General features: G+C 33.6%; 2 protein-coding genes across 2 annotated transcripts; one reads left to right on the forward strand and one right to left on the reverse strand.

Annotated features, from left to right (window-relative positions):
• The first annotated feature begins 704 nt into the window (after positions 1-704).
• Positions 705-14,399, forward strand: LOC107187582 (tetraspanin-1). Its single transcript, XM_015575707.1, has 9 exons — positions 705-803; positions 9,605-9,697; positions 10,976-11,074; positions 11,636-11,764; positions 11,837-11,911; positions 12,569-12,676; positions 13,598-13,762; positions 14,017-14,158; positions 14,365-14,399. Exons 2-9 carry the CDS (start codon positions 9,638-9,640, stop codon positions 14,397-14,399), a joined length of 813 nt encoding a protein of 270 aa, XP_015431193.1. The 5' UTR covers positions 705-803; positions 9,605-9,637.
• Positions 14,400-16,710: 2,311 nt separating this feature from the next.
• LOC107187491 (mediator of RNA polymerase II transcription subunit 14) lies at positions 16,711-24,915 on the reverse strand. Its single transcript, XM_015575604.1, has 19 exons — positions 24,790-24,915; positions 23,680-23,860; positions 23,332-23,464; positions 23,060-23,233; positions 22,670-22,975; positions 21,926-22,584; positions 21,473-21,840; positions 20,965-21,387; positions 20,510-20,653; positions 20,269-20,412; positions 20,002-20,174; positions 19,711-19,905; positions 19,329-19,592; positions 18,997-19,243; positions 18,375-18,745; positions 18,139-18,297; positions 17,792-18,061; positions 17,425-17,688; positions 16,711-17,271 (listed from the first exon to the last, which is right to left on the reverse strand). Exons 2-19 carry the CDS (start codon positions 23,826-23,828, stop codon positions 17,107-17,109), a joined length of 4,608 nt encoding a protein of 1,535 aa, XP_015431090.1. The 5' UTR covers positions 23,829-23,860; positions 24,790-24,915; the 3' UTR covers positions 16,711-17,106.
• Between the last annotated feature and the right edge of the window lie 688 nt (positions 24,916-25,603).

A 25,603-nucleotide genomic window follows, 5' to 3' on the forward strand; every position in this document is an offset into this window, starting at 1 on the left:
CAAGCGTATTTGGAAAACGATTTTCACCCAAACCTTTTTATTACAACTTTCTCATACTATTCATCGTTACGTATTTAACGTTCTTAGACGATCGTATGAAATGCAAAAAAGACACAGTTTCATAGAAAAAACAATTACTCATGAAAGTCACAATTTAGTTATAATTAGACTACGAATGTTTGTGTAAATTCAGTTAAATAATAACATATGACCAAGATGAATGATTGTAGTACATAAAGAAAAAAATAGTCTTCATAAAGCTTCATGAAATGTTTTTATTTTATTTCGTTTTACTTTGTCACATCTGGTAAGAAAGCACTAAATACATAGTCGATTTAAGATTTTAATTTTTTTCCGTAAGTATCGAAGTACCCAATACCTGCCAACACTTGCTGGTAGTAATGTGCAATTTCTGGATGATGTGATTGATGTATATATACATTTATCTAAAGGCGCGAAACACTCCACTCTACGATTCGTTTCTGCTCGAAAAGCAGTTTAGTCATTAGTCAATAATCCACCAATCAGAGTAAAGTTGCCGCCATTGGTGGGGGTACTACCGCGACAGGTATCTGGTCTGGTAGATGCGCGGCAAACAGCACGGAGTAATGACGGTTCTTTGGTTGCTTGTAGTTTAAAAAATTTGTTAGTAAGAATGACGCCAATAAAATGACTACACGTTTCCTTTTCTGACGTTATAATGGTGACAAACAGTGAGGTTGTGTGAAGTGCGTTGATTCCATCACTCTCGAAGCCTCGTGGAATTTCTGTTGCCGGAGGATCCTAGGCGCAGCATCGTAAACGTAAGTCATCTTTAATTCTTCTTCTTTTTTTTGAGTCCTCTGTTAGAGATTGTTTCTCATTTCTGAAGTCGGTCGGCGTTATTTTCAAACTTCGCGCCTGGGCTTTCTTTATGTAACATTTATATCATGTTATTGCGCGTGATCAAATATAATTACTTATATATTTTTAGTTGTAACACTGTTAGATTTGTTTCTTCGGAACTTAGCATTTTTCCACGGTGCATGCACTAGATTTCGCGATAAGGGCTTACGTCTCGTGGATAGTAAGCTACAATTGTAACACTGTGTACACTCTTGTCCTCTATTTCAACACAGACCTAAGTTAAAAATAAATAATCTGTAGAATTTTATAAAGTAGTAGAAAGTATAAAGATACATGTTGCTGCGATATACGTGATTTGTTTGATTGAGTGCATCGTTTATTTATTTATCTCGATATCTATACTTGTACATCTATTTATTCACTAATCTCTCTATCCTCCAACAACGGTTTTCTTCAGCACTTCAAATATTACCTTTCCCTTGTAGAAAGTGTGCGTGCTTATTATTCATTAATTATCGCATATTAATTAATTCGGATTACTTATGACACACAAATGAAAACATATTTAGTTAAAAATAACATTTGAAAATACTATTTCATTAAATCAAAACTTCGATATATCGATCATTTCTACAATTTTTTATGACTAAGATTAAGGAAAGTATTTTTTGAGGCATATGAAGTTGACCATATCATTTTTCATCGAAATGTATCATAATTCTTTATTTGCTGTATAGAAAATAAACAAGCAATAAAAAGTAGTTTGTGCATAGAAATTAGCAATCTTTTGATTGTACACGTGATTCTAGTCTTTTGAAGTATCTAGTCATTCGCATGAGGCAAACCTATTCTTATCGTGACAATTTATTTACTTCTTTAATACAATGCCATCCGTCGATGTACTTTGAGGTGACAATCCACTTGCTTTTATATTTGTGTTGTAATGGGGCCCCGCGACTTTCCCTTCTTGGAAATTTTCTCTGCCCCCCCCCCCCCCAAACATGGAATATTGTTAGATAAGTAAGAATTGTAAATAAGATACAAATTTTTAAAACAATTCTTAATTTTTCATTCGTATCGTAACCACGAAATCCTTTTTTTCTTATCTGTAGTAGATACGCAGTTGTAATTTGCTGTAGGGTATATGAAATAGTACGAATAACTTGACATAATTTTTATAAACAAATTGAACACCATTTTTATGTATGAAATAATTGGATATTTATTTTTGGACTGCTTATGTTTGTTATTTGTAACATTTATCTAAATGTGTAACGCACGATAGTATTAATATCATAGTTGAATCGTTGATAAACCATTTTGTTTAACACCTAATTTTTTAAAGCAATTTTTGAACACATGAATTTTTACTAAAACCATTAACTTCTATGTCGTAAAGAATGATTATTTATAATGGTCTGACTTTAAACCATCTAAGTTTGATTTTTTAACGAAAAAAATGCTCTGGAAGAACCTATATACTATAAATTATATTTTACTGTACAATGTGATTGTTAGAATGTTTTTCTTAATGCATTTATCTGACTAATAATGAAATGACAACAACAAAAACAATTGCATTGTACTGCACTGAAGTACATTCAATATTCAGTTTTCAGAATAAGAGAAAATAATTATTAGTTTCAACTACAACATTTTCAAAACAAAGTAACTCATTTACATAAAACTCTGTAACAAGGGTCTGATCTAATTGATCTTTTAAGATTGTTTTCTTGGGCACCTAATCAGTGACAGTAAAGGAATCGCGGTTATTTTGGAACGAATTAAACCTGTTGATACTTTCCCTCAATTATTGTAATAAATTGCATGATCTATTATTCTGGACGAACAAGATTATACAATTTCTCATAACACTGTCGGTCCAACTCGAGTAGATGCATTCCAAATCAGAAAAGTATAATGTCATTTTTAATTTGACTGAAAGTTCTGCGTCGAGTAGAAAGTTATCAAAAGTATTGCGCAACTATTTTAAAGTGGTGTTTCATAATTCTAATGTCCATGTTGAAATGTCCCATGCGTGTACGCCTTCATACATACACGAATACGCGCATATCCCGTATCAATTTGATACATATGTACAACCTTAGTTATTTATGTCCCTAAAATTATTCACCGTCCACCTAATATTTTACGGATAATAAACGTGGTGTTCTTAAAATAATGGGTCAAACTTTATGTGTATTCTACTGATCGATCTGACAAAAAAAAAACTTCTAGGTTAGCTTGGAGGGTACGGTACCGAGAAAAAGAAATTGGTAAAGAAGAATCGGTTTATGTGGTGCATCGCGTTTCCATAACGACACATAGTATGCGGTTTGCAGGACGTCAATGCCCTCGTTGCTTCACGTGTTCCGGTTAGTTTGAACGAAAACATTTCTATGAGGGGTAGTTTTGTGTTCGTCCTTGGTACAAGAAACACACACGCTCATACACGTGACGCGTTTCGCTCTGTTCAAAATAATGAAAAGTCGACCCAGATCCCTCGTTTCGCTACTTTTCAACGTGTTTCGTGCCCTGTGGGCCCGAGGCATCTGCACTGCATCTCGAAAACGAGTCGTTGCAAAGCCTACGTGTATTAGGGTATGTGTCCCAATTACGGAGGCTTCGAGCCAGTTTGCGAAATCGTATATTAATTAAAAAATACTGCCACATGAATTTCATATTCTGAAAATCAATATCTATTGCTAAACAATTCCTTTTTATGAAGGAATGTCTTTTTAAATAAAAAAAATAATTTGTTAATGATTAAATTGAATTAAAAATTTTTATTTATTTTTATTTATACGTGTATGTTTTTTTTAATACTTTTAGCACAGAGGCTCCATAATTGGGACAGAATCTGTAACACATACAGAAATCGGGACGTGATTAGAAATAGGGACATTGACCTTACATACTTTCGCTTTACTTTTGTCACGCTCTCGAATTATTTATCGTTGCTTTTCTATTATTCTATCTGTTTACGAAATAATATCAAGACTTATTCGTACCAGCTATGGACGAGACGAGTTAACTCCTATTTTAGTCGTTTGTCGCCATCCACTTAAGGGAGCGATTTCGATCGAAAAATGGCGGTTTAACAGATCGAACATGCGAAAGAAGTCTCTGAGTAATTGTTCCTACTATGAGAACTAATCCACCATCTCGATGACAACGAGGGACCATACGATCGTAGCAGGAGAAAGAGGAAATCAGCTGAGCAGCTCACGAAATAATCAGGAAGCTATTAGACCGAGTTACATCGCGGTCCCGTTGCGAACGTCCGTTTTAGCTCTTTAACTCTCTGCCGTCCAGCTCGTGAAGTACATAATACGAATTTTCGCCGCTGCCAACACTATGACGCCAATTTTTCTGACAGCTTGAGAAACAGATTATTTGGACAAAGAGCCAGTGTAAATCTTACGAGCAGACTTTGGGTTTTCTGCATTTTAGCATGCAAACTACAATACTTCACCTTACATAGAACAATACGTAAGTCCTGAAAGTCTTGATAGTTTTCAAAATCTTGAAAGTTCCGATAGGTCTTGAAAGTTTGGTGAGTAATCAGTACCTTACAAAAGCATTTTATTATTCAGAACAATTTTAGAGTTATTCGAAATATTGTACATTGTCGTCTTTATAGTTTATAGTACATATTAGGTAGATGTTTGTGTACTTTAAAAGCTTGCAACTTTGAGAGGGAATTAGAGTAATTATTAATTCGAGACAAAATTTGTGAAAAAAGTAAGTTTATTGATGTTACTGTTTATTTATTAACAAAATTATGATTAAATTTTCATCTTTCAATCCATTATTGGAAATAGATGTTTGAATAGATGAACATTTGAAATAATTTATTCCGATACATCGAACTTTTCGGAAATGCTTTTGTAAGATACTGAATACTTACCAAACTTTCAAGACCTATCAAAACCTCCAAGATTGTGAAAATCATCAAGACTTTCAGGCCTTATCGGAACTTTAAAGACTCAGAACTTATCAAGAGTTTTCAGTGTCGAATCACATTCGAATTAATTCGAATTTTCGCAATATTGAGTAACTTCGAGTCTTCGAAATTGAGATTGATACGTCCATCACGGGTGTTATCCTTCGATTCACATTAACGAAGACTTTGTAACTACAAGAAATATTTGTTTGCTTTTTGTAAGAGCCTATGGTGTTCGGCAGCAGTAGTTCCCATAAAACTGGAGTAGGTGGTTCAACCCAGAATCGATCGGAAAAAGCATCTCCTTTTGCCTTGCTCCCGGAGGAGCATTTTATTTTGGCTCAAAGCTATTTCAGACGGGTGTTGCGATGGAATCGAATAGAAAAGGCGTAGAATTTGTATCGAAGGACTCTCGGGGGCCGCGACACGTCGGATTTCTCGCGTGAATGCATTTCTGAGCTTGCACAGCGCGCATTATGCAACCTCGATACGATATACATTTATGGAGACAATATTGCGTCACCGTCGAAAGTTGTCAAACTCGTTGAACCGCTGAAATCGAACGGATTAAATGCCGAACAAATGGCCGGTTAATGTGACCAGTTTAGCAGAACATTTAGTGAAAACGGAAGCAACTTTCTGCGAGGTCTGGTATAATCACGGAAAAAGATTCGTAGAAAAGTCCGAGCCTTTGGCTACCGGAAAATAAATGAGTCTGCACCCCGTGTACCGTAATATAGATATCGAATTTTATGTTACGTGGTTTGCACATGAAATGTCGACTTGTTTTCGCGACACTTCGTAACTTACTCAACTTTAAAGAATTTTATGTCGATACTACTATTTAACCCTTGTGTAGACAACCGAAATTTTCACAGTTATTGAGCAAGCGGAATACTCCTGTTCCGACAGATTAGATAAACATAGATAATTTTACTTTGATACGTATAAAAGACGATAAAATGAAATTTTTCAGTTTCGCGTAGAGCTACATTGTATTCCATCCAACCCTGTCAGTTCTGTGTCGCGTCGGACTCTACATTGTATTTCATTTCAACCACTCTTGTGTCGAGCTAGACTCGATGTAGAAAATGTATGCAAATTAGCGAACGAATTTACGATACTTATCGTACGTAGCGATTCCAAGGATATTTATCGTAGTTTTATGTAAGATCAGATACATGCATATGTATACTTTATATGTTTACATCATATGAACCAATTATTTAGAAGGTGATGTATGACCATTCTTTCTTGTGACGAAATATTTAATGGATTGCACTTCAATCGATTAAAAAATATTGTAAATCTGTGTAAATACATTGTGCAACTTTTTTTTATAAGAATTGTCTAAAAAGCATGAGTATCTTTATGCAGCATACGTGGACTTATACCACTTTCACAATTATTATTGAATTGTGAAAGTCGCAAATGATGAAGCATTTAAATTTCACTTCCAGTTGTCTCACGCGATTTTCTTATTCAGTTTTAATAAAAAAAAAAACAATGATTTATAAGCTATGTAGTTAATTTCCTTAGTTTAGAATCATATTTAGTTCTTTTACTATGTATTTTGCTGTATTTTATGTACTTTTCCATAGCTGATGTCTAAATAGACTTTACAGAAAGTGGATTTGTACCACTTTCATAATACATGATTTTGCAATTTAATTTAACAGTGAAGGTTATATCGACCAATGCATATGAATATTTTAAAATCTGGTTAGTAAATTGTTTATAAACAAGAAGTTCACATTAAAGTGTAACTAAATTAAGTTTTAACTATATGTTTTCGAAAAATGAAGGTACATACAAGGAAAACTTTCTTCCATCTTGTAAACGAACGAGCAATAAAATATTTCAATGAAAACTGGTATCAGAACAGATCAATGAATTCACTTAAAGAAAGCTGTCTACTATCGTCTGATCTAGATTCTAGATCATTACACGCGATTGTTTTGCATCGACATTGAAAGCACAAGAATTGTTACCTTTAACAGTATAGCATAGGATTTTATCAGAATTTAAATTATTTAATATTCAGGAACCCGTCATTTCCGAGAGTCGAAGCTATTTTGGGACACCCTGTATACTCACAGATATAGAAAAGTACATGATACTAATATTTCATTTCGTACTTTAAAATCCGTAACCTATATGGCAACAGTGGGAACGAAAGGATTAAACATGAAAGCAATTTATTTAATCAACTATGTACAGACTCCTCTCGATTATCGTCCCGAACTCGGGCCCGCGTCGAGACAATAATCTTGTAGGGAGAAATGTTTCAGACCCTCGTAAATTCGTTTTTGACAGCCCCCCCCCTAGTGGTGAGAATAACGCCAGGACAATAATCGTGTAGAACAAGCCAGACGATAATCGAGAGGAGTCTGTATATCCCATTATGTGCTATGCAACATATCACTCGAACAATATAATCTGTCTTTGGAAAATTGTGCTGATAGTAATGCAGAAGTATCACTTTGAGAATTTCCCCTTTAAGTACATACTTTTGAATATGAATCAACCCAATAAATACTGTCCTGCTCTCTCGTTCGGATGCCCTCGTCGTTTACGAAGAAGGCAATCACGATGCAAATGCTAGAGAACTCTACGGAGACGGACTTTCAATACCCGAGACCTCGTGCTTACGTTCCTCGGATTGTCTTCCACCCGTACAATTAACAATCCGGTTTCTTCTTCCGCCAACGTCCCTCGTGATCCGTCCTTGCGTTCACGGCTGCATAATTTATACATTGCGTCTCTAGCTTGTTACCTGCACTGACAATGAGACACAGAAGTGTATTTGTAATTGCGAGACGGTGGTAACGACAAACACGGTTATGACCACCCAAAGATCATGTTTGATGTTATTACGTCGTCTCATGAATAACGAAATGTTGTCGAATTTAAACGATCGCAAGTGGCCGGTTTTACCGAAATCCTGACCAAAATCCTCGTAGAGATATGCGATCACAAGAATTGTAAGTTCTGAGATGTGAAATTTTTGAGCCAAAATTGAAAGTAACTTATTGTAGTTTTATTTGTTTGATATCATATAATTCTGAAGGTACGTAGACAATGGGAAGGCAGAAATGAATTTTTATGAGGTTCCCAACGCAAAGAACGAAAACGAGGTAGGCAAAAAATTCCTGATATTAACGTGAAAGTAAAAATAGATTCGAAAGATCGGACTTGATATTTTTAGGTCGTCTTATAAAATTGTGTCGCTTTCGTTATCCGATATCCAATGCTCGTGAGACTATTTTAGACACGAGTCTCGAAGGAAAAATTTATTTTAAAAATTAAAAAGTTTTTTAATATTAGAACTAGCAGAGTTGAATATGTATCTACTTCTATCAAATCAGTCAAAATTAGAGTTTTTTGGAAATATACAAATTTATAAATTAACTAATTTCGTTATTCTCGTAATGCAATGCAGCCTACGAAGGATCTGAGAAAGTGCATAGTTATAACATTTCAGGTGTGTTTATAATAGTCATTTCAATTGCTTTAATAGTTCCTGTATTGAAAAATAATGTAAAAGTTATGTTATTTAGGTTATAAATTTTAAAATGTTTTATTGCAAAGTTTTTGTTGTCGCACAGAAAGTCATTAACATCTAATCGAAACAATTTTCTGATACTTGAAAAATGGGAGAACAGATATTAATTTTTAAGATGTTTTCATTCTTAGATTGGTATAAAAAAAATTTAATTTTCCAGGTTCTTTGTTCGATGTTTTAAATTTATTGTTGTAAGCAAATCATTCTATTATTGCAGAACTTTGGCTCAAGTACAACGGTAAGAAAACATATTCTTAATTAACAGGAATTCGTCCTAATTCGCCCAATTTTCGTTGCTCTTTGTTACCCGCCCACGATAATTCCACCCGACAAATATGTCTTAATTAAGCAAGTGGAGCATGGCGAAGGCGTTCTAGACCCGGCGACAAGTTACTTTTGTTCACGAGGAAGATTTTGTTCGTACAGAAGAACGGTTTCAATTCAGTTCAACGTCGTCATATTGTTATTGTTACACAATACCGAAGCTAAGGCTTCGTATAACTTCTTGAACGTTGCTAGCAATAATTCATAAGTAAATACATAGTAGGCGTTCAATTATTTGAATTAACCCATTGCGAATGCGTGGCGGGTTTGACTCATGAATAATCGTGCACACGTATAAAAACAATGAGTCAGATTTGTTATGGTTCTGACTACGCTACAGATTTTATGTAATTGCAGGAAATGTTAACCTCCGCTAAGAATTTTAATAACATTTCTTCGTTCCGTTTTCGAACGTAAGGAAACCTTTAATCGAGGATATTACTTTCTGTTTAATTTCCTTTTTCAAAAACTCTTTCATTTATACCTCTATAAATTAGTGTACAAAAATATATATTTGCGTAAAACGACCGAAAATATAGATTTGAAATATATTATACTCTTATTTAAAAAATATTACAATCTGAATACATTTAATGTCACTGTTCGTTTTGGGAACGAAAAATTTGAAATTTTTTATTGTCAGACAATTATTGAGTAAAATATTGGGATCATTTTAAGGGATGTTAGGTAACATTTTAACTTTATTTCTATACATTAGTTATTATTTAAAATTACACAATGGCGGTGTTAGAAAATATTGTCCGATTAACTTCACATTTGGACACATTAGGCTTTATAAAATTATCTACAATATAGCGAACAATTTTTTAAGTTTTGTACGAAAAGCGTTTTTCTAAATCCATATAAATGAATGTTTATTTATTCAACGGGATTAATAGAATTCCTGTTTTGTTTGATTGCAGATTACCGGTAGAAGATAAGCGAACGGAAGCAAAATGGCGTGCGCATCACAGTGCGCCAAGTATTTTCTCTGTTTCTTCAATTTCATTTTCTTCGTAAGTATGCGTGAAAGGAATGTGTGAACTTGTGTTAATTAATTTTCATAGTGTAAAGGCAAAACACCGTTTTTCTTTGAGGAAGTTTCTGAGATATAATTTTTCTCTGCTAATAAGGGCACGTTGGGATCCAAATGAGGGTTTTCTAAATGAATAAGTTTCTGTTGAACACGAATTCAAATACAAATTCATTCGAATAATTTTTAATTATACGTGATCTGCGGATATATGTGTAAAATTAAAAATCTTATATACGTGTTTCTACTTTCCCTATCAAAACATATTAGAATTAAAAAGAAATTATAGAAACGTGCTAATCTATAGCTATTTAGTATATTTATATTATTATGTTACAATATAATATACAATACTTACACGTAAACAAATTTGTAAGTCACTGTACATAAAATATTTAAAGCTGAACAAATTAGATATAAAGATTAAGAAAATTCTCGAAAATGGAGTTGATTAGTTTAACTGCATAAGAATTCGCTTTTTTGGACAACTTTCATCAGTCAACATTATTATCGTCATAATGATGTTTAATTAATTCACAATAAATGTTATTTTTATCATTATTATGATAATGTTATTATCATCTACATATACGAGGAAATGGAAAATATTCCATTTTGGTTAGTGATATTATGAAAAAATGCATGAGTCGATTGCTGTTGTTATTATCATCTAGATCTAGATTATACAGAAAATTGGGAAATAATCAATGTTGGTTAGTGCTATTATTTGGCTGCTGAAAAACTCATTTTCCGGACAAATTCCATAAGTCGACTGGAAATTGGAAATACTCGATTTTGGTTAGCGATTCGTTTATAACCGCGTGCTTTTGGTATTGTTCTCGGCAGTTCGTCGTTAGCAAACACGTGGGCGAAAGGGTCGTAACCGCGGAGTCTATGGAAAAAGTCTCTGGGGATAAGGTTTCGCTAATTATCCGTGGAAAAATTTCGTCAGTTAACCGTGGAACATTGCACATCGCGACGGCAGTGCAACGGTGAACATAATAAGAAAGTTTCGACGATGAACGTTCTACAAAAGCAAATACATAGTGGAGCATAAAAGTTTTCGGCCTGGCCATGGTATACTAGAAAACAAATTTTTAAACAAAAAGAAACGCTTTTATTTCATTTTACAATACAACAGTGGGTAATCACATTACACAACAATTTTTAACTTTTTTTTTTGTAACGTTAATAATGTTGTCCTGCCATTAAAAGATCGATTGAACGAATTAATGAACTGAAGTGTATATTTGTTTTTTAGGTGGCCGGAGGAGCCGCGTTGGCCGTTGGGATCTGGCTCTGTGCCGACAGCAATTCTTTTGCTGATCTCATAAGCAAGCTCGACCAGTCGAATATTCTGGTAAATTTTCAAAACTTGTTTCACAAAACAAATTTCCATTTTTGTGTTGAAGAAAAGGTACTCGAAATTAATCGAACGTGGTTTTCGTGTTGTTCAAACACGTTAATTATCATCTTATTTGTAAATATAATTTATTTCTATCCTGTTTGCTAATTATCATACATCGAAAATAAAGATTAAAAAATTTGGATATTTCTTGACTGATATTTGCTTCTTTGAGAATTTAATTAGAATAGTTTCTAAATAAATAAATTTGGTTTCCTTAATGGCAAAAGTTTCTGAAAAACTTGATAGAGTATATTATTGTAAAAAATGGATTCAGTATCAGATTGATTTCTATTCTGTTTATATACCTTATTTAAGAAAGATGTCTGATAAGATATAATTGAGTAAGAAGTTCGTGTACCTTTCGACGACGAATAGAGGTTGTAGACTTTTGAGTTACTATATCCGAGTACCGTCCAAACCTATACCCATAAAGGGAATTTAACAAAAATTGCAACAGAAGAATAACACGTGTATAAACAAATTAGAAGACCGAATTCTGTTATTTCGTTCTAGAACAAAACGGATGCAGATGTCATCAAAGTGATATCTTACATCCTGATTGTGGCTGGAGCACTGACGTTTCTAATCAGTTTCTTAGGGTATTGCGGAGCAATGTTCGAATCGCGATGTCTTCTCTGTGTTGTAAGTATTCTAATCGTATGTAAAGAGTCTGTCAAATTTAACGACGCGAAATTTAATGATTTTCGATTACAGTATGGTATCCTTATTCTGCTGGTCCTAATTCTGGAGTGTGTTGTAGTGGGTCTGGCCTTTGGACTGAAAGGAGACGTAAGTGATTTTCTTTGTGCACTTGTATCGTTATACAGACTCCTGTCGATTATCGTTTGGCTTGTTCTACACGATTATTGTCCAGTCATTATTCCCACCACTAGGGGAGGGGGGGGCGTGGAACCTGTCAAGCGCATACATTGTTGACCCTCCGCTTTTGTTACCGAGGCTCATGCTTCGGGCAAAAAACAAATTTTCGAGGGTCCGAAGCATTTCTTCCTATAAGATTATTGTTCCGGCGCGGACCCGAGTTCCGGACGATAATCAAAAGGAGTCTGTAGACCCATTTCCTGATCACTTATTCGAATGAGTCTATGTTTTATCTTTAATTTGGTATTAACTAAAGTGCAGAAATAGTAATACGCTTAAATTATAATTGAACTTTTAGAGTAAGAAGTGCAAAGGGAGCAATTTCTGATCACCTAAATCATATATCTGTATTTCACACTGAGCTATCCAATATCACGTATAAATTTAAAAATAGTTAATAATTATTTAGTAATCTTTTGGAAAGTAACCTGTATTATAATAAACTTATTGCATGGTATCTGTATACTAAACTGATTAGGAATTGGGTTGTGATCAGGAACTGAGTGTATACATATAAAAAAACAGTGTAAATTCATTTTGATTACATACTTCCTGCAACTGTTACAGGCAGAGCAGAGCACGAAAAGTTTCCTCAAGTCAACAATAAAATACTATGCCAGTAACATCGACAAAGCAGATACAATTACAGTTGCTTGGGATGGCATAATGACACAGGTTATTGAGCAATTTTATTTATTGATTAATTAAGTACGCGAGTAGGAGGAACGGGATGCATGATGAATCCTCTACGAGAATTCATGAACGTACATGGATTGATAAGCTTCGGATGGATGTAATGTAGCACCTCTGAATTTGTAAGCGTTTCAAAAAACCACCGAACTTGTAAACCAGATGTCTATTCCGATTTTGAAAATTCTTCAAAGATCCGTGGCGCCTAAGGTTACGAGGCAACTGGTGTGTGCCAGCTGAGAGCGATAAAGTAAACGCTAAGAATATTCGCAGGCGGAGAATGACAATAACGCTCTACTAACGTATAGATTTTCCTGGTGGAAATGAAATCGAACACGAGACGTAATTCGGCCGAGTTTCGGTTACATTCAAATCAACATGTATGTTTCCTTGATTTAATGGCGTCACAAACTTGTACGAACGAAAGGAAAACTAGAACTACTCAGCTCGGTCATTAAGAGGAGTAAGTAATTAGGTGAAAGTTAGTTTCATAACTAAATATGAAATCTGTATACATTTTGCAGAAGTCAAGATACTTTATATTAATTTCTTTATAATTATTTAAAAGTGACGTAGAATATCATCCTTTTAGTGTTTACTTTCGCGATTTTTATTCCCTCTGTTGCAATTGTTGTGCTAGTGAATGTTTGTAATGTAGAGTTTGCTATTTATTGCCATACAGATTTTCCAGAATAACCTTGTACATAATTGTAACGATTATATTATTGCGAAAACGAAATATTCGGTCGAATGGTTCCAACGAGGTACCCTCTCAAGCGTAAAATAATGTAGCGTAATACCTCCAAGTGTGTACATCGCTGCCCTGAGAATCGCTTACAAGTTTAGGTGTCTTACTCCATTATCCACTGATTATTAAACACTTAAACCTATCTTTTATATTTTTAGCTTCACTGCTGTGGCGTAGATAATTATTTGGACTTCAGAGAGAGTCAAAACTGGACGACTACAGACAAAATTATCCCCGAAGCATGTTGCATAAAAGAAAACAATGCTTTGAAGGACCCTTCTTGTCCTATCAGCCCCACTTCCAGTAATTCTTATTTTAATAAGGTCAGCTTTTGTGTGTGTCTTTTGAGCCAAATATTATTAACAAGAACGTCACGTCTATTGGGTTGAGTCATGAGTAACTTTTCGCAAAACATTTATATTTCATAACAATTACTATTAATGATTAAGAATGTACAACAGGTTAATGTTAATCGTAAAAGCGTTTTGGCGTAACATAAAAAAAAAACAGAAATTTTGATTCAACCCAATGTTAAGATTGTATACATAATTGGTTAAAAATATTGTATACATTACAGGGCTGTTACGAAGCAATAATGAGGACAATTGACGAAAATACAGCTATAGTAATTGGGATGGCGGCAGGATTGGGATTTATCGAAATTCTGGTCATTATTTTAGCCCTGCATTTGGCTTGTTGTCACTGGCGGCCACAGCATGGTAGGCTTGCACTTCTTACTTAATGCTCTTATAATTGGTAATAAAAAAGAAAGAGTTTCTCGTTGACATATTTGAGCGATATACGTTTGAACCTCCCGTTAGAGGACGGAGAACGACCAAAGCAAACTTTTTTCTCTAGTGGCAGAGAACGTTGTAGAAAATGTAGAAAAATTTCGTCGAAAAGTTTTATAAAAACATTCTTTTAGCTTGCATCGACGTGTCGTCGAGACAGGCCTGGTGAACAACGACGAAGATGTTAGTGTTTGCTTTTTCAAGTAAGACTTAGAAGGTGTTGCGCGTTTCATATTTAAATTATTTTTGTTTCAAGTAGACTTTGCATGGCAATTTTGTCCTAATATTTTTACGGCAATAGTAAATTGTTTAACATTCGTTGAGAATATTGAAATCCGATTACACACGATTGCTATTTAGAATCTTTTCTAAATGATATTAAAATTGTTATTATTATGTATAAAAATCCTAAGGAGAAAAAAGATTGAATCTCGAAAGATTATTTTTAATAGCTTCGATTACTTGAGCGAGAATGATATTAAATTATAAAACAAACATAGGTAATAACAAGTAGATATTTGTAAAGAAAAGAATATTCATTTGGAAATATAAATGTTTGGTAAATCATTGGCTCATATATGAGGTGTCCCGTTTTAATCTTTTCATTTGATTGTCTTCAAGTCCAGCTTGTAAAAAAAAGAATTAAATGAAATTCACGCAACTTTGAAAAGAATGTTGTTTGGGACATCATTTATAAAGTTTGAGGAGTGCTCTAGATTTTGGAAAAATTGCAATGAATATTCTAATCGTGATAAATCGGAGCATCAATTGACGGAATCGTGTCAATTCATGCCGCGCACCCAAAAACGTTTTCGTTTGCAGTTTTAACTTGTTGGTGCTGCTGTTGACCAGATACACTAACAACGAACTCTTCACACCTTCTTGGCATCTTTCTTCATAGAAGTGAATCATTGGTTTACACTTGCTCGAAACTAGCCCAGGATGTATGTTCGATATCTACTATTCGTACTCTAATCTATTACCATTGTTACTTCTTTTTAAAATGTTTATATAGTTGACAATTTCTTTTTATTTCTATTACAACGATAATAATTCAAATATCTTTGTTATTACTTGATACTTTTTCGGAATTGCTTTGGAGTAACATCCAAGGCGTTTAATAAAATTTAAAAATTGAGTGGTTTTGCTGGATTGCAATTTTCGAAGAACTGAATTAATGTCAAACTAAAAAATGTTCATTATCCTATGAAATAGTACAAGACCAAATAAGGAAAATTAAGACTTAATAAGCAAAACTACATATATGTCGGCGTTAAACTACATTGTATATATTTAAAATAGTTAAAGCGTAAATATAATTATATAATTAGAACAAATTAAGAAAAATAATTGAAGAAAATATATTGCATTATTTTATTACAATTTATTTAGTATATTTTATTAGTGTGCATAGATAGCTTATAGGTAAAGTCTTTGTATTCTACAAGAATTGAAAATTGTATATGAAAGTATTTACTTGTATTGTTTTCCAAAGTGTAAGAAGATAAAAATTTTGTATTATTTCTAGAAGAAATGATTTCTCTCTAAACCCCCTCATTCGATTTAAGAATTTTATTTATTCGTGTAAATCAACAACCGCAAATAAATCGAAAATTGATTTACCATGATGGAAATAAGAAAGTTAACGGTGAGGAAAATACGAATTGTTTCGAACAGTAATTAAAAACTATTGCCTTTTTAATTAATTACTATTTCAAGATAATGATAACCATATTAAAGACGACTTGGGGTAATAAAATAACAAGTTTTTATGATACAAATTATCCTTTGCATTTTTATTGTATGATACTGTATTTTTAGTAGTGTAAAATTGTTTTTATTATCATTCTTATTGTTAAAAGAATAATGTTTAAATTGGACAATATTTAATAAACGTAAATTTTTAAACGAAAAAAAAAAAAGAAATGTAGCAGAGATTTGATATCATATATATTTTGTAACATTTAGTTTCCTAGCATTTTATAATCATAATTTTTTCTTATAAATAATGCATAAATATGAATTTGCTTCGAATTTACTAAAAACTTATGTTGAAGTTAGTTATCTCATTAGAGTAAATTTTCTTTATTACTTACAAATTTAATATCTATACTTAAACAATGTTTAAAAGTTACATTTTTAATTTTATGAATTCTTTTACAATATTATTTCAAATCTAATCATAGAATGTATTTATTTTACACCTGACCTAGTATCACAGTTGTTACTTATAATACAAAAATATTTTGTAGTTATTATAGATACAAATCTTTTAAATCTACTAAATTAAAAAATTTAATAACTATTCAAAGAATAAAATTAAGTGTGAGATTATAATTAAGAAGATAAAAATGATCAATTACATGACACATAATTAAATGAATACCTACATCTTTCAGAAATTTTAGAAAACTACTTGTTCGTTTAATGCAAAATTTGTACTTCGAAAAAATATACATCGCAAGTTTTCTTGTGGTCATTTGACATTAAAGTAAAACGCATTACTATGCAATAATATTAGATAATTAAAGGATAGATGGATTATCTTAAGTGTAAATTTTATTAATTTAATAAATTACAGTTAGGGTGAGAAGCTTGGTCCTTCTATCCTTAAATTATTCTAAAACACGATTCCTGTCATGTGTACAAGTTTTTATAACGAAATTTTTGCTTAACTACTTTTTACAATTGCAATGATCGTAATTTCATTTTGTACAAAACAATGTTTTTTTTTTAAATTACTCTCCTAAAATACCCCGAAATAGTCCGTTGAAGTGGTACGCAGTCTACTTACACAACAGACATTGTGATACAACTCAGTTGATCCAAGTCGACTGATTTGGCAAACAAAGGGGGTTAGGAGAGTAAAGTAGATCCTATTGAGGTGGTCCACCCATTATTCCCATTGGTGGCATACCTTGAATTCCATATGGACCTTGCGGGGGACCTTGATTTCCAGCCATAGGGGAATGTAATTGCATTGCAGGACTTTGGATTTGTTGTGTTGGTGTTACTTGTCCACCAGCTGGTGATGGAACCACCTGTAAGAACCAATTTATAATTATATTGAAGGAACATCGTTTTTGCTTTGTTGTGTTGTTTTTCATTTCATAAACCTTCGTATTCCTGAAACTTTTTACGGTTTTAGTTATAGCATATATTTCTAGCACAAATAAATAGAACAATATACTTGCCTGAGACATGACCGGTGGCTCTGATGGAAGAGTTAAATTAGCTAACAAGTCTCTGACAGCAGGAAAAAGAGAACATTCGGACTGATTCGCACCGTATTCAGCAAATCTTTTCAATTGGAGGGATGCTGCAGCCATTGCGGAAGCTGGACTAGGATCTCTTTTTTCTGCCAATTGTGTCAGATTCGTACTAACATCGTAAACTAATGGTAAAACTAGAGAAGGTGTTTCTCCTTGATATGGTAATCCAATCCTTGTTATTTGCAACTGAAAAGTAAAGTAATTACATGGTTAATGTACGATTTGAAGATATAATAAGATCTTAAAATCAATGCAATTATAAATCACCTTTACAAGCGTATATACTTACGAAAAAGAGGATTTTATTCCTACAAACAAGCACGGCCGCCATACCAGTGGGTACTATCGGAGTACCGGAAGGAGGAATCCTTAAGCACCACTGTACGTTCCATTTCAGTTGCTGTTGTTGCACTAACCCAGGTACTAGTTCCAGTTTCATTATTTGTACAAAATCTTTTAACACATTAAACGGAACATTCAACATTCTACCAAACCCAGAAAGAGTATTCGGTTTGTATGGTGGAGCTGCCGCTCTTGTATCAAAGAATTTTTCTATAATCTACAAAAAAGAAAGAAACGAATAAAAATATCAAACAAGAAAAATATTGCAGTATACATTATTAAGTAACGACTTACTTGTAACTCTTCAAGTGTCCACTGATCTTTATGTTCCGGAAGAGGTTGTACTTTTATGTGAAGAGACTGCAAGTGTTGTGGATTTAAACCAACTCGGCACTGCAAACTTTCTACCTTAAACTGTACAACTCCTGGTTCTGTGCTATTAATTGCTGTTAACTGTAAAAAAATTTTATAATAGATCATAATATATTAAACTACACACATACGTGTAAGTACAAGAATTGAAATCGTACGCAATCATCTGTCTGTATGAATCGTTGGAACTGTCTACGCATGTAGATACATCCTAGAAATCTTTCTAGTGGAGACAAATCTGGTCCGGGAAGTCCAGAGGGATGCGGAGAGGGACAACAGAGTAATTCTAAAGCTTCATGAGTGAGCAGCGTGGGTACAGCACCAGCCCAAGAACGTTGAGGAAGTACTCTCGAAATATGTGTTCCTGTTTTATGATCTGAAGCTTGAGGGCTATGTAATGCAGCATGTCCTGGACTTTGTGCAGGACGTGCTGGAGACGGTCTAGGTACATTGGGAGAACCTGGCCAGTTAGATGCTGCTGGGGAAGCCATACTTTGTGAGGATGGAAAAGGACTTCCATCTATGTGTCCTAAATAAGAAGTGTTCGAAATAAAACATCAATGTAGTTACACAGCTACGAAACAATTAATACAAATTTTTTAATCATACGAGGCGTGACAATCAAGTTTCGAGAATAATTTATTTAAAAATTAAACAGACGTGAGGCCACTGCCTTCGAAGTAGCGATTGAAAGTATAAATAAAGACATCGATAAAAAAAATTAAAAACGAAGAAACTTTAACAGACAGCGTGCATAAAGGCTTTTTTTTAATTTCTTACCGGTTTGCATGAAGGATCCTGCAGGGGAGTGCCCAACTTGAACATTACTACAAGGTCCAGGTGAAGACGTAGGCATTAAACCAGCTGGACTAGGAACATGCATTGGGTTCAGAGGACTATTGGCAACCAATCCAGAACCAGGTGAAGGATGTGGTAGCATATTTGGAGTATTGGGTGGAAGAGATGGCGGTGAAGCCAAATTGAAAGAAGTAGCTGGACTACTTCCAAAACTCTGATGCTGGTTTGTCTAAAAAAAAAAATAGAAAAATAACTATATAAATGGAGAACTTCAACTATGTATTTACTCGAAGGGGAAGACTGGAAGAAATTACCTGTGATATATTAGTAGTATGTGGACTAGCCGGAGTATGAGGGTTGCTACCAGAAGGTGGAGTAAGAGGTGGATGAAACCGTAAGCCATCTCTTTGTTGTGCAGGTGATTGCGGTCCACTTCTATGGTGACTTAGGAAACCTACATTTCCACTTCCACTACCACCGTCACTATCCATTGTTACAGGGGAAGGAGGATTGTCGTCTTCTGACTGTGACCTTCTTCGGAATACTGCACTTTCGTCTACGTATTTGGACAGAAAAGCCTACGAGAACGTTATTAATGATCAAATGTTCTCTGTACAATAATAAAATTAATTATCAAACGCGTGTGTAATTATGCCTCTCAATTTATAAATAATGTAAACATTTTAGCATTTTTACCTTGAGGCCTTGCGTCGGTGTAAATTCATCCACAACGTAACTCCTATCAAAACGACTATATGCCCCGTCTCTTAAGCTCACTAAACCACCTCCTCGTAAACGTAGCTCTAAACAGTACATACCCTGATATGCAATTCTTACTAGGGTGACACACTGTGGCATAATAGTAAAAGTTTGTACCGGTACTTGAGGTCGCTGTGAAACAAATATAATTGTGAAATACACGCGATAATTATAAAATTAATAAATTATAAAATCTCAATTTATAAACAAATAATTTGAAAATCTTACCGAATTATAGACGCAAAGCTGTGGAATCATGGGAAGTTTACTAATCGATGTAAGTGGCTGAAGCGTTTCATGAAGAATGTGTATAAGTTGCGCTAAATTTCTATGCCTATTTAAATGAGCTTCAAGCTGTTCCTTCATAATTGAATGAGCATTAGTTGCAGTGCTCGTTGGACCTACGTATTTACGAAGAAAAAAAGTATTTGTAATTTATTGTAAAATTGAGTCATTATTAACGTAAGTAAACTGTAAGTACAAGACAATACTTACTTTTTCCAAAAACTAACTTAAATGCTTTATCATTTGTATTCCACTGTATAGTAACCGTAGCTCCACGATTAGGACCATACGCTAAAACTAGTTTACTGTAGTTGTATGATTTTATACTAACCATATTACGTAGATTGTATTTCTCTGGATATACAAAAGAAAAAACAGAGTTCATTATCCAGATTGCATACACATACTCTTAATACAAATATTTTTTCTAAAAAAGAAATATAAATTATACCCATTTTAAAATACTCCGCTAAGTCATGTACTATCGAATACAGATGTACAATTTGTGCCCAATCATTAAGCAGTGCCTCTACTGTACGTGATACGGTATCTGCAGTTCCCATTTCATACTGAAAATATACTGGTCTCCGTAGACCTAATAAAAATGAGTAAGTTGGTTGAACGTATTTAGATAAATCAAATAAACCGATTGTATCCTTTAATCTTTGGGGTACATATATGAGGTCACTGGAGACCCACCAGTTCCGAAGTGAAGACAATGTATGTAGTGACACGATTATTTACTTTAACCGTACGGTAGCAATCGTTTCACTACGTTTCCGGTAAGCAACGTAATACCTTAAAACATAATTCGAAACAAAAAAAAGCCTACCCGCAATTGCTTAAATCGGTTGCGATCCTGTGACCCAATAACCGTACCTTAGAATGAAAATTGTTTGATATTACCTTGTTCCTTTGGATGATTACTAGATAAAGGACTCCCATAAAACACAAACTCAGCCATCCAAGTTTTGGCCATGCCCTTACCCTGAACTCTGATCGAAACACTGAGTAATCTTTTGAGAAGTGCATGCCACGCGCAACTAGAACTTATTGTAGTAGAAGGAGCAGGTAGTTGAACCAACTTCAAGACTAGTGCAGTAGCATTTGCTTCCACTTGAAGACCTTGGTGAGCTATGTCTCTTTTGGTTAATTCTTGCGCTAGTGTCACAAAAGGTATTCTTTCATCGCAAAGAGCAACTACATGGGCCAGCTCTGGAATAAAGTATGCAGGCTGCTTCGACCTTCTATTTTGTAACGTAGCACTTGCATCAGTCCTTCCACTAGGTCCTGTACTTCTGCGTTTACTGTTGTTCGCTTCAGTGGCTTCTGTAATGTATTAGGCAGTTGTTTCACTTTCACCTTCATTTGAAAAGAAAATTATATCAGTAATGAGAGATTTGAACAGACTAACCGTTATCAACACTGGTGAAAGGGCCATGAGTTATAACAAAAGTGTCGAATTCGATTAAAGTTTGAACCTTTAAATACATTTTTGGTATCTCTGTTTCAATGTTATCATCGTGAGGATCATCCTCTACAGAAGTGTGTTTCACCACGGCAAGGTAAAACGAACATTCGATTTCACATGGTGAACTTTCTTTTTCCTTAAATGCTACTATTAAAATCACTGTGGGATGCCGATGGAGTTGGACAAACATACGATGTCTACTAATTTTCGACATTGGATGTTCAGGATGATGAAGGATCGGCAAACGTTCATGGGAAGTTGCTGGAAGATGTTGCAATGTCTTTTCACATCTTCTTTGAGTTATCCAAAACCTGGAATATACAATAAAGCAAAACAAGGTTGAAAAAAAGAATTGCAGGGGACAATACAATGTGAATTAAGAAGTTAAAAAATTACCTAAGTTCCGATATTAATGTCGGCAGTCGAGAGTGATCTCCATTTAAGATGACAGTCAATTCAGGAACCAAAGGTGCGTCATACTGAGGTACATGACATTGTAACATTCCAGTGTGAGTGTCAACAGTAACTAAAAGATGCTCCGCTCTTAAACAAGGTTGCAAAATTGGAACAGACAATATTGCAGGTGAACCAGCTAAACTGCACTCAACATCTTTTAACATGGTTTGCAATTCTTGTTTCAAATCTAGTAATCTACTTCTAGTGCGCACATAAATTGTATGCACCAACAAACATTCCATTGATAGTTGGTCTGATCTGATTGCTCTGTCTGCTATTTCACTTTCCTTGCTGCCTAAAGATGGAACATGCACTATAGCCAGAGATCTGGCTGGATCGTGTTGATCTACTTGCACTGTAAGCTTGTATCCTAATTCTGATCGAGGATCCTTATTAGTTAATTCCCTCCAATATGATACAGACAAACATTTTCCTGGAGTGTATTCGTCTACATGAATGTGATCATCCAATCTGTCTCGTATTAATCGCAGCGTTTGTGAGTAGAGTACTTCTAATTGTAGTGACTGGCAGAAATAATGTAAAATATGATACACTTCAGACAATGGATTTGAACTCTCTGCCAATCTTGATTGAACTACCTGGTAATTAAAATTAATTCCTTTAATACGAAGTAATTAAAAGAATATATTTAAGAGTATAAGGATTTGTAACAAAAAATAATACTTGATGCACATATCGTGTTTGCAAGGGATGCACTAAAGATTTTCCATCTCCTGTTTCCCTATCCGAAACCAAAATTTCTAATTCTAGTAGTCTCCAAGGTACAGCTGGACCATCTCCCATAACTGTAAGTGACACAGAAAATTCTTGCTCCACAAGGAAGGTTACTCTTCCCGCTTCGATTTTTAAATTACGCATCTGTGGAAGAAGATTGCCTGTCACTAATCTATGTTGAATGACTTGGTTCAATCTTTGAAGTGTAGTTCTTTTTTCAGCAGGTGTAATTGGATCTGGGGGAACAATTCTTTCCTATGAAAAACAGATTTGTGTAAATACCGTTATTCTCAGAGATACTTTCCTCTGTAAATACTATAATAAATATTGACAATTTACTCTTATGCATGCCGGTAACCGACTGTAGGTTCCAGTTGTCAAAACTTCCACTGCAGCAGGTATATGAAAATTGGGTAATCTAGCGTGAACTAATGTTTCCCGAGCCATGCGTGCAAGCATATCAGCTGTATCAACAAAAAGCAATGATTGCTTATCCAAGAAGGCCATTATATGCTGTCAAAAAAATAGTTCTTTAGTAACATTGTATTACATTAATTGTATAAAAATATCGGAATCGTATAGTAGCAAATAAAAAAGAAGTTTCAATGTACCGCTGATTTATCAACTTTGGAAGCACTGTTAGCCCATTTCACCAATGCAAGTAATCGTACATACAGTTGTCTTGTTCTGGCCGAAAAGTTGTAAATTTCTATTTTACGTTCCATGTCAGTTTTTCTAGGTAATCTGTAAATACATTTTAAATTTTCTTCACCCTTCAGCTATATGTATAGATAATATATTTCTACTTAAAATAAATTAATAGTTATTAAAGATATATAAATTCTTTTTATGTATCACCAAAATAATTTAACCTATTATTTACTTATATTACATCCTGGTTTACTTTAACTTTAATAAGAATAAAAGATTTTAATAGTGATGTGCAAAATAATTCTTACAATTCTGCCAGAACTGTGAGTTCATGGTAAGTACGTTGTATGATAAAATCAATGAGTATGCCAAGGGAAATAGAACCACCACGATTTCCTTCTTGTGGGATGTTATTTGTAACGGGGGTTTGATGTCCTTCTAAAGGCACAGGAGCCATTTTGTGCCTTATTTTATTTAAGAAATCTAGAACTTATAAAATAGTCATTGTTAAAATAACATTTAGATACTAATTTATAGATCAACATTATGTACTTTAGTTCACCAAAAATTATGGAGAACTAATTGAGAAATAAATATTACTTTGTGTTTTAAATTAACAGTCTGTACTTCTAATATTTAAATGCAAAGAATGCAATTGTCAAATAGAATTTTTATCTATAATTTCCATCTATTTTCTCATTTTTAATGTTAAGAAATGTTCACTTCATCCAAAAGATTTGTTCCTTCTTTAAATCTGATTGGTTATTTAGTTATGGTCACTAAGACGATGTTCATCCATCGTATGTAGTTTTCAATATCATGTACATTTCTCTAACAGTTTCACCAAGTTTTATGTAAAAGTTAGCTACTATTCATTAGTCTATCCAAAAAGGAAATAATTATGAGTATAATGAACAAAGGTTTTTACTATCAATTCTTATCAGTATGAGATCATAGCACCAATATTAGCATTATTCCATCAGTTTGGGAACTTTATTATCACACTATATATTATGTATCTATATTATATTTATTATAATTATGTCTTGTTTCTCACAATGCTTGTATGTCCAAATCATATCTGTTGTACTCACTTTTTGACTTTCACAATATTACACGATCACATCTTTTAAATTCACTATTTGTCTTTTACAATATTACATGGTTATATTGCGTCCCTCGTATTCACTTTTCATCTTTCACGAGATCACACGATCATTTTGTTAATGTTGTTTAATTATTTGATATTAATCCATATTAATATATTTCTATAAAGTTGTAAACTAATTTCTTAAATGGATATAAACAATAAAAATATTGATTAATCACTAATGTACTAATAAACTTATAGTCGATAATATTATATCCAAAACTAGTATTAACGGTTACAGAAATATTAACCAAAAGTGCAATCTTACCTTTAACATTTATTTTTCAATATTTAATACTAGGACAACACTGGACAACACGATAGTAAAGTGAAAGCAGCTACCTTTTCAAATAGATCATGAACTCTGAAAGGTTAGATGGAGACCTTGTTACAACTGTACGTTTTAATAGTCAATGCTTTCTGTTGTGTATTTGCCACAAACATTTTGTGAATCAGGCGTGAGCTTATGTTCTAATATTTTTAAATGCAGTTTCTACTCATTCCGACAAACGTATGTTCAAACACTTAGGGGATTTATATTATGTTATTATTAAAATATCCTTAAGTTAATATTATGCACACTGATTACATGTATAATAGGATATATGTATTGTATCATTGTATGTACTGTTATATTCTTTAAAATATCTGCCAAATCGCCATTTTTGCTGCTGATCAGGGTGTCGCTACACGTGAACAGTAATATTGAATAATATGTATTTTGACCGCCGGTCTATATTAACTTCCTTTTTTCATTCCCTTCCAAAAACGTCATTTATGATACTAATAATAATTGATACACTTTATACTGGTTGATACTTTGCATTTCCTCCAAAACACTTCAATCACGAGATATTTAATGTTTACAGAACCATAACAGACGTTCCGGGGACATTTTTACCCTTTAAATTTTAAGGTTGGACACGAATGGAAAACATTTTTTAAACTGTTTTGATACATGACAATATATTTAAGAAAAATATCATCCATCTCAAATTGATTGTCAATACAAAGACAATTAGAAAAGAAGAGAAATATCCGAAATTTTCTAATGACTAATCGTATAATATATATTTACAAGT

Source organism: Dufourea novaeangliae, unplaced genomic scaffold (genome assembly GCF_001272555.1).
Source record: "Dufourea novaeangliae isolate 0120121106 unplaced genomic scaffold, ASM127255v1 scaffold89, whole genome shotgun sequence".
Taxonomy (NCBI): Eukaryota; Metazoa; Arthropoda; class Insecta; order Hymenoptera; family Halictidae; genus Dufourea; species Dufourea novaeangliae.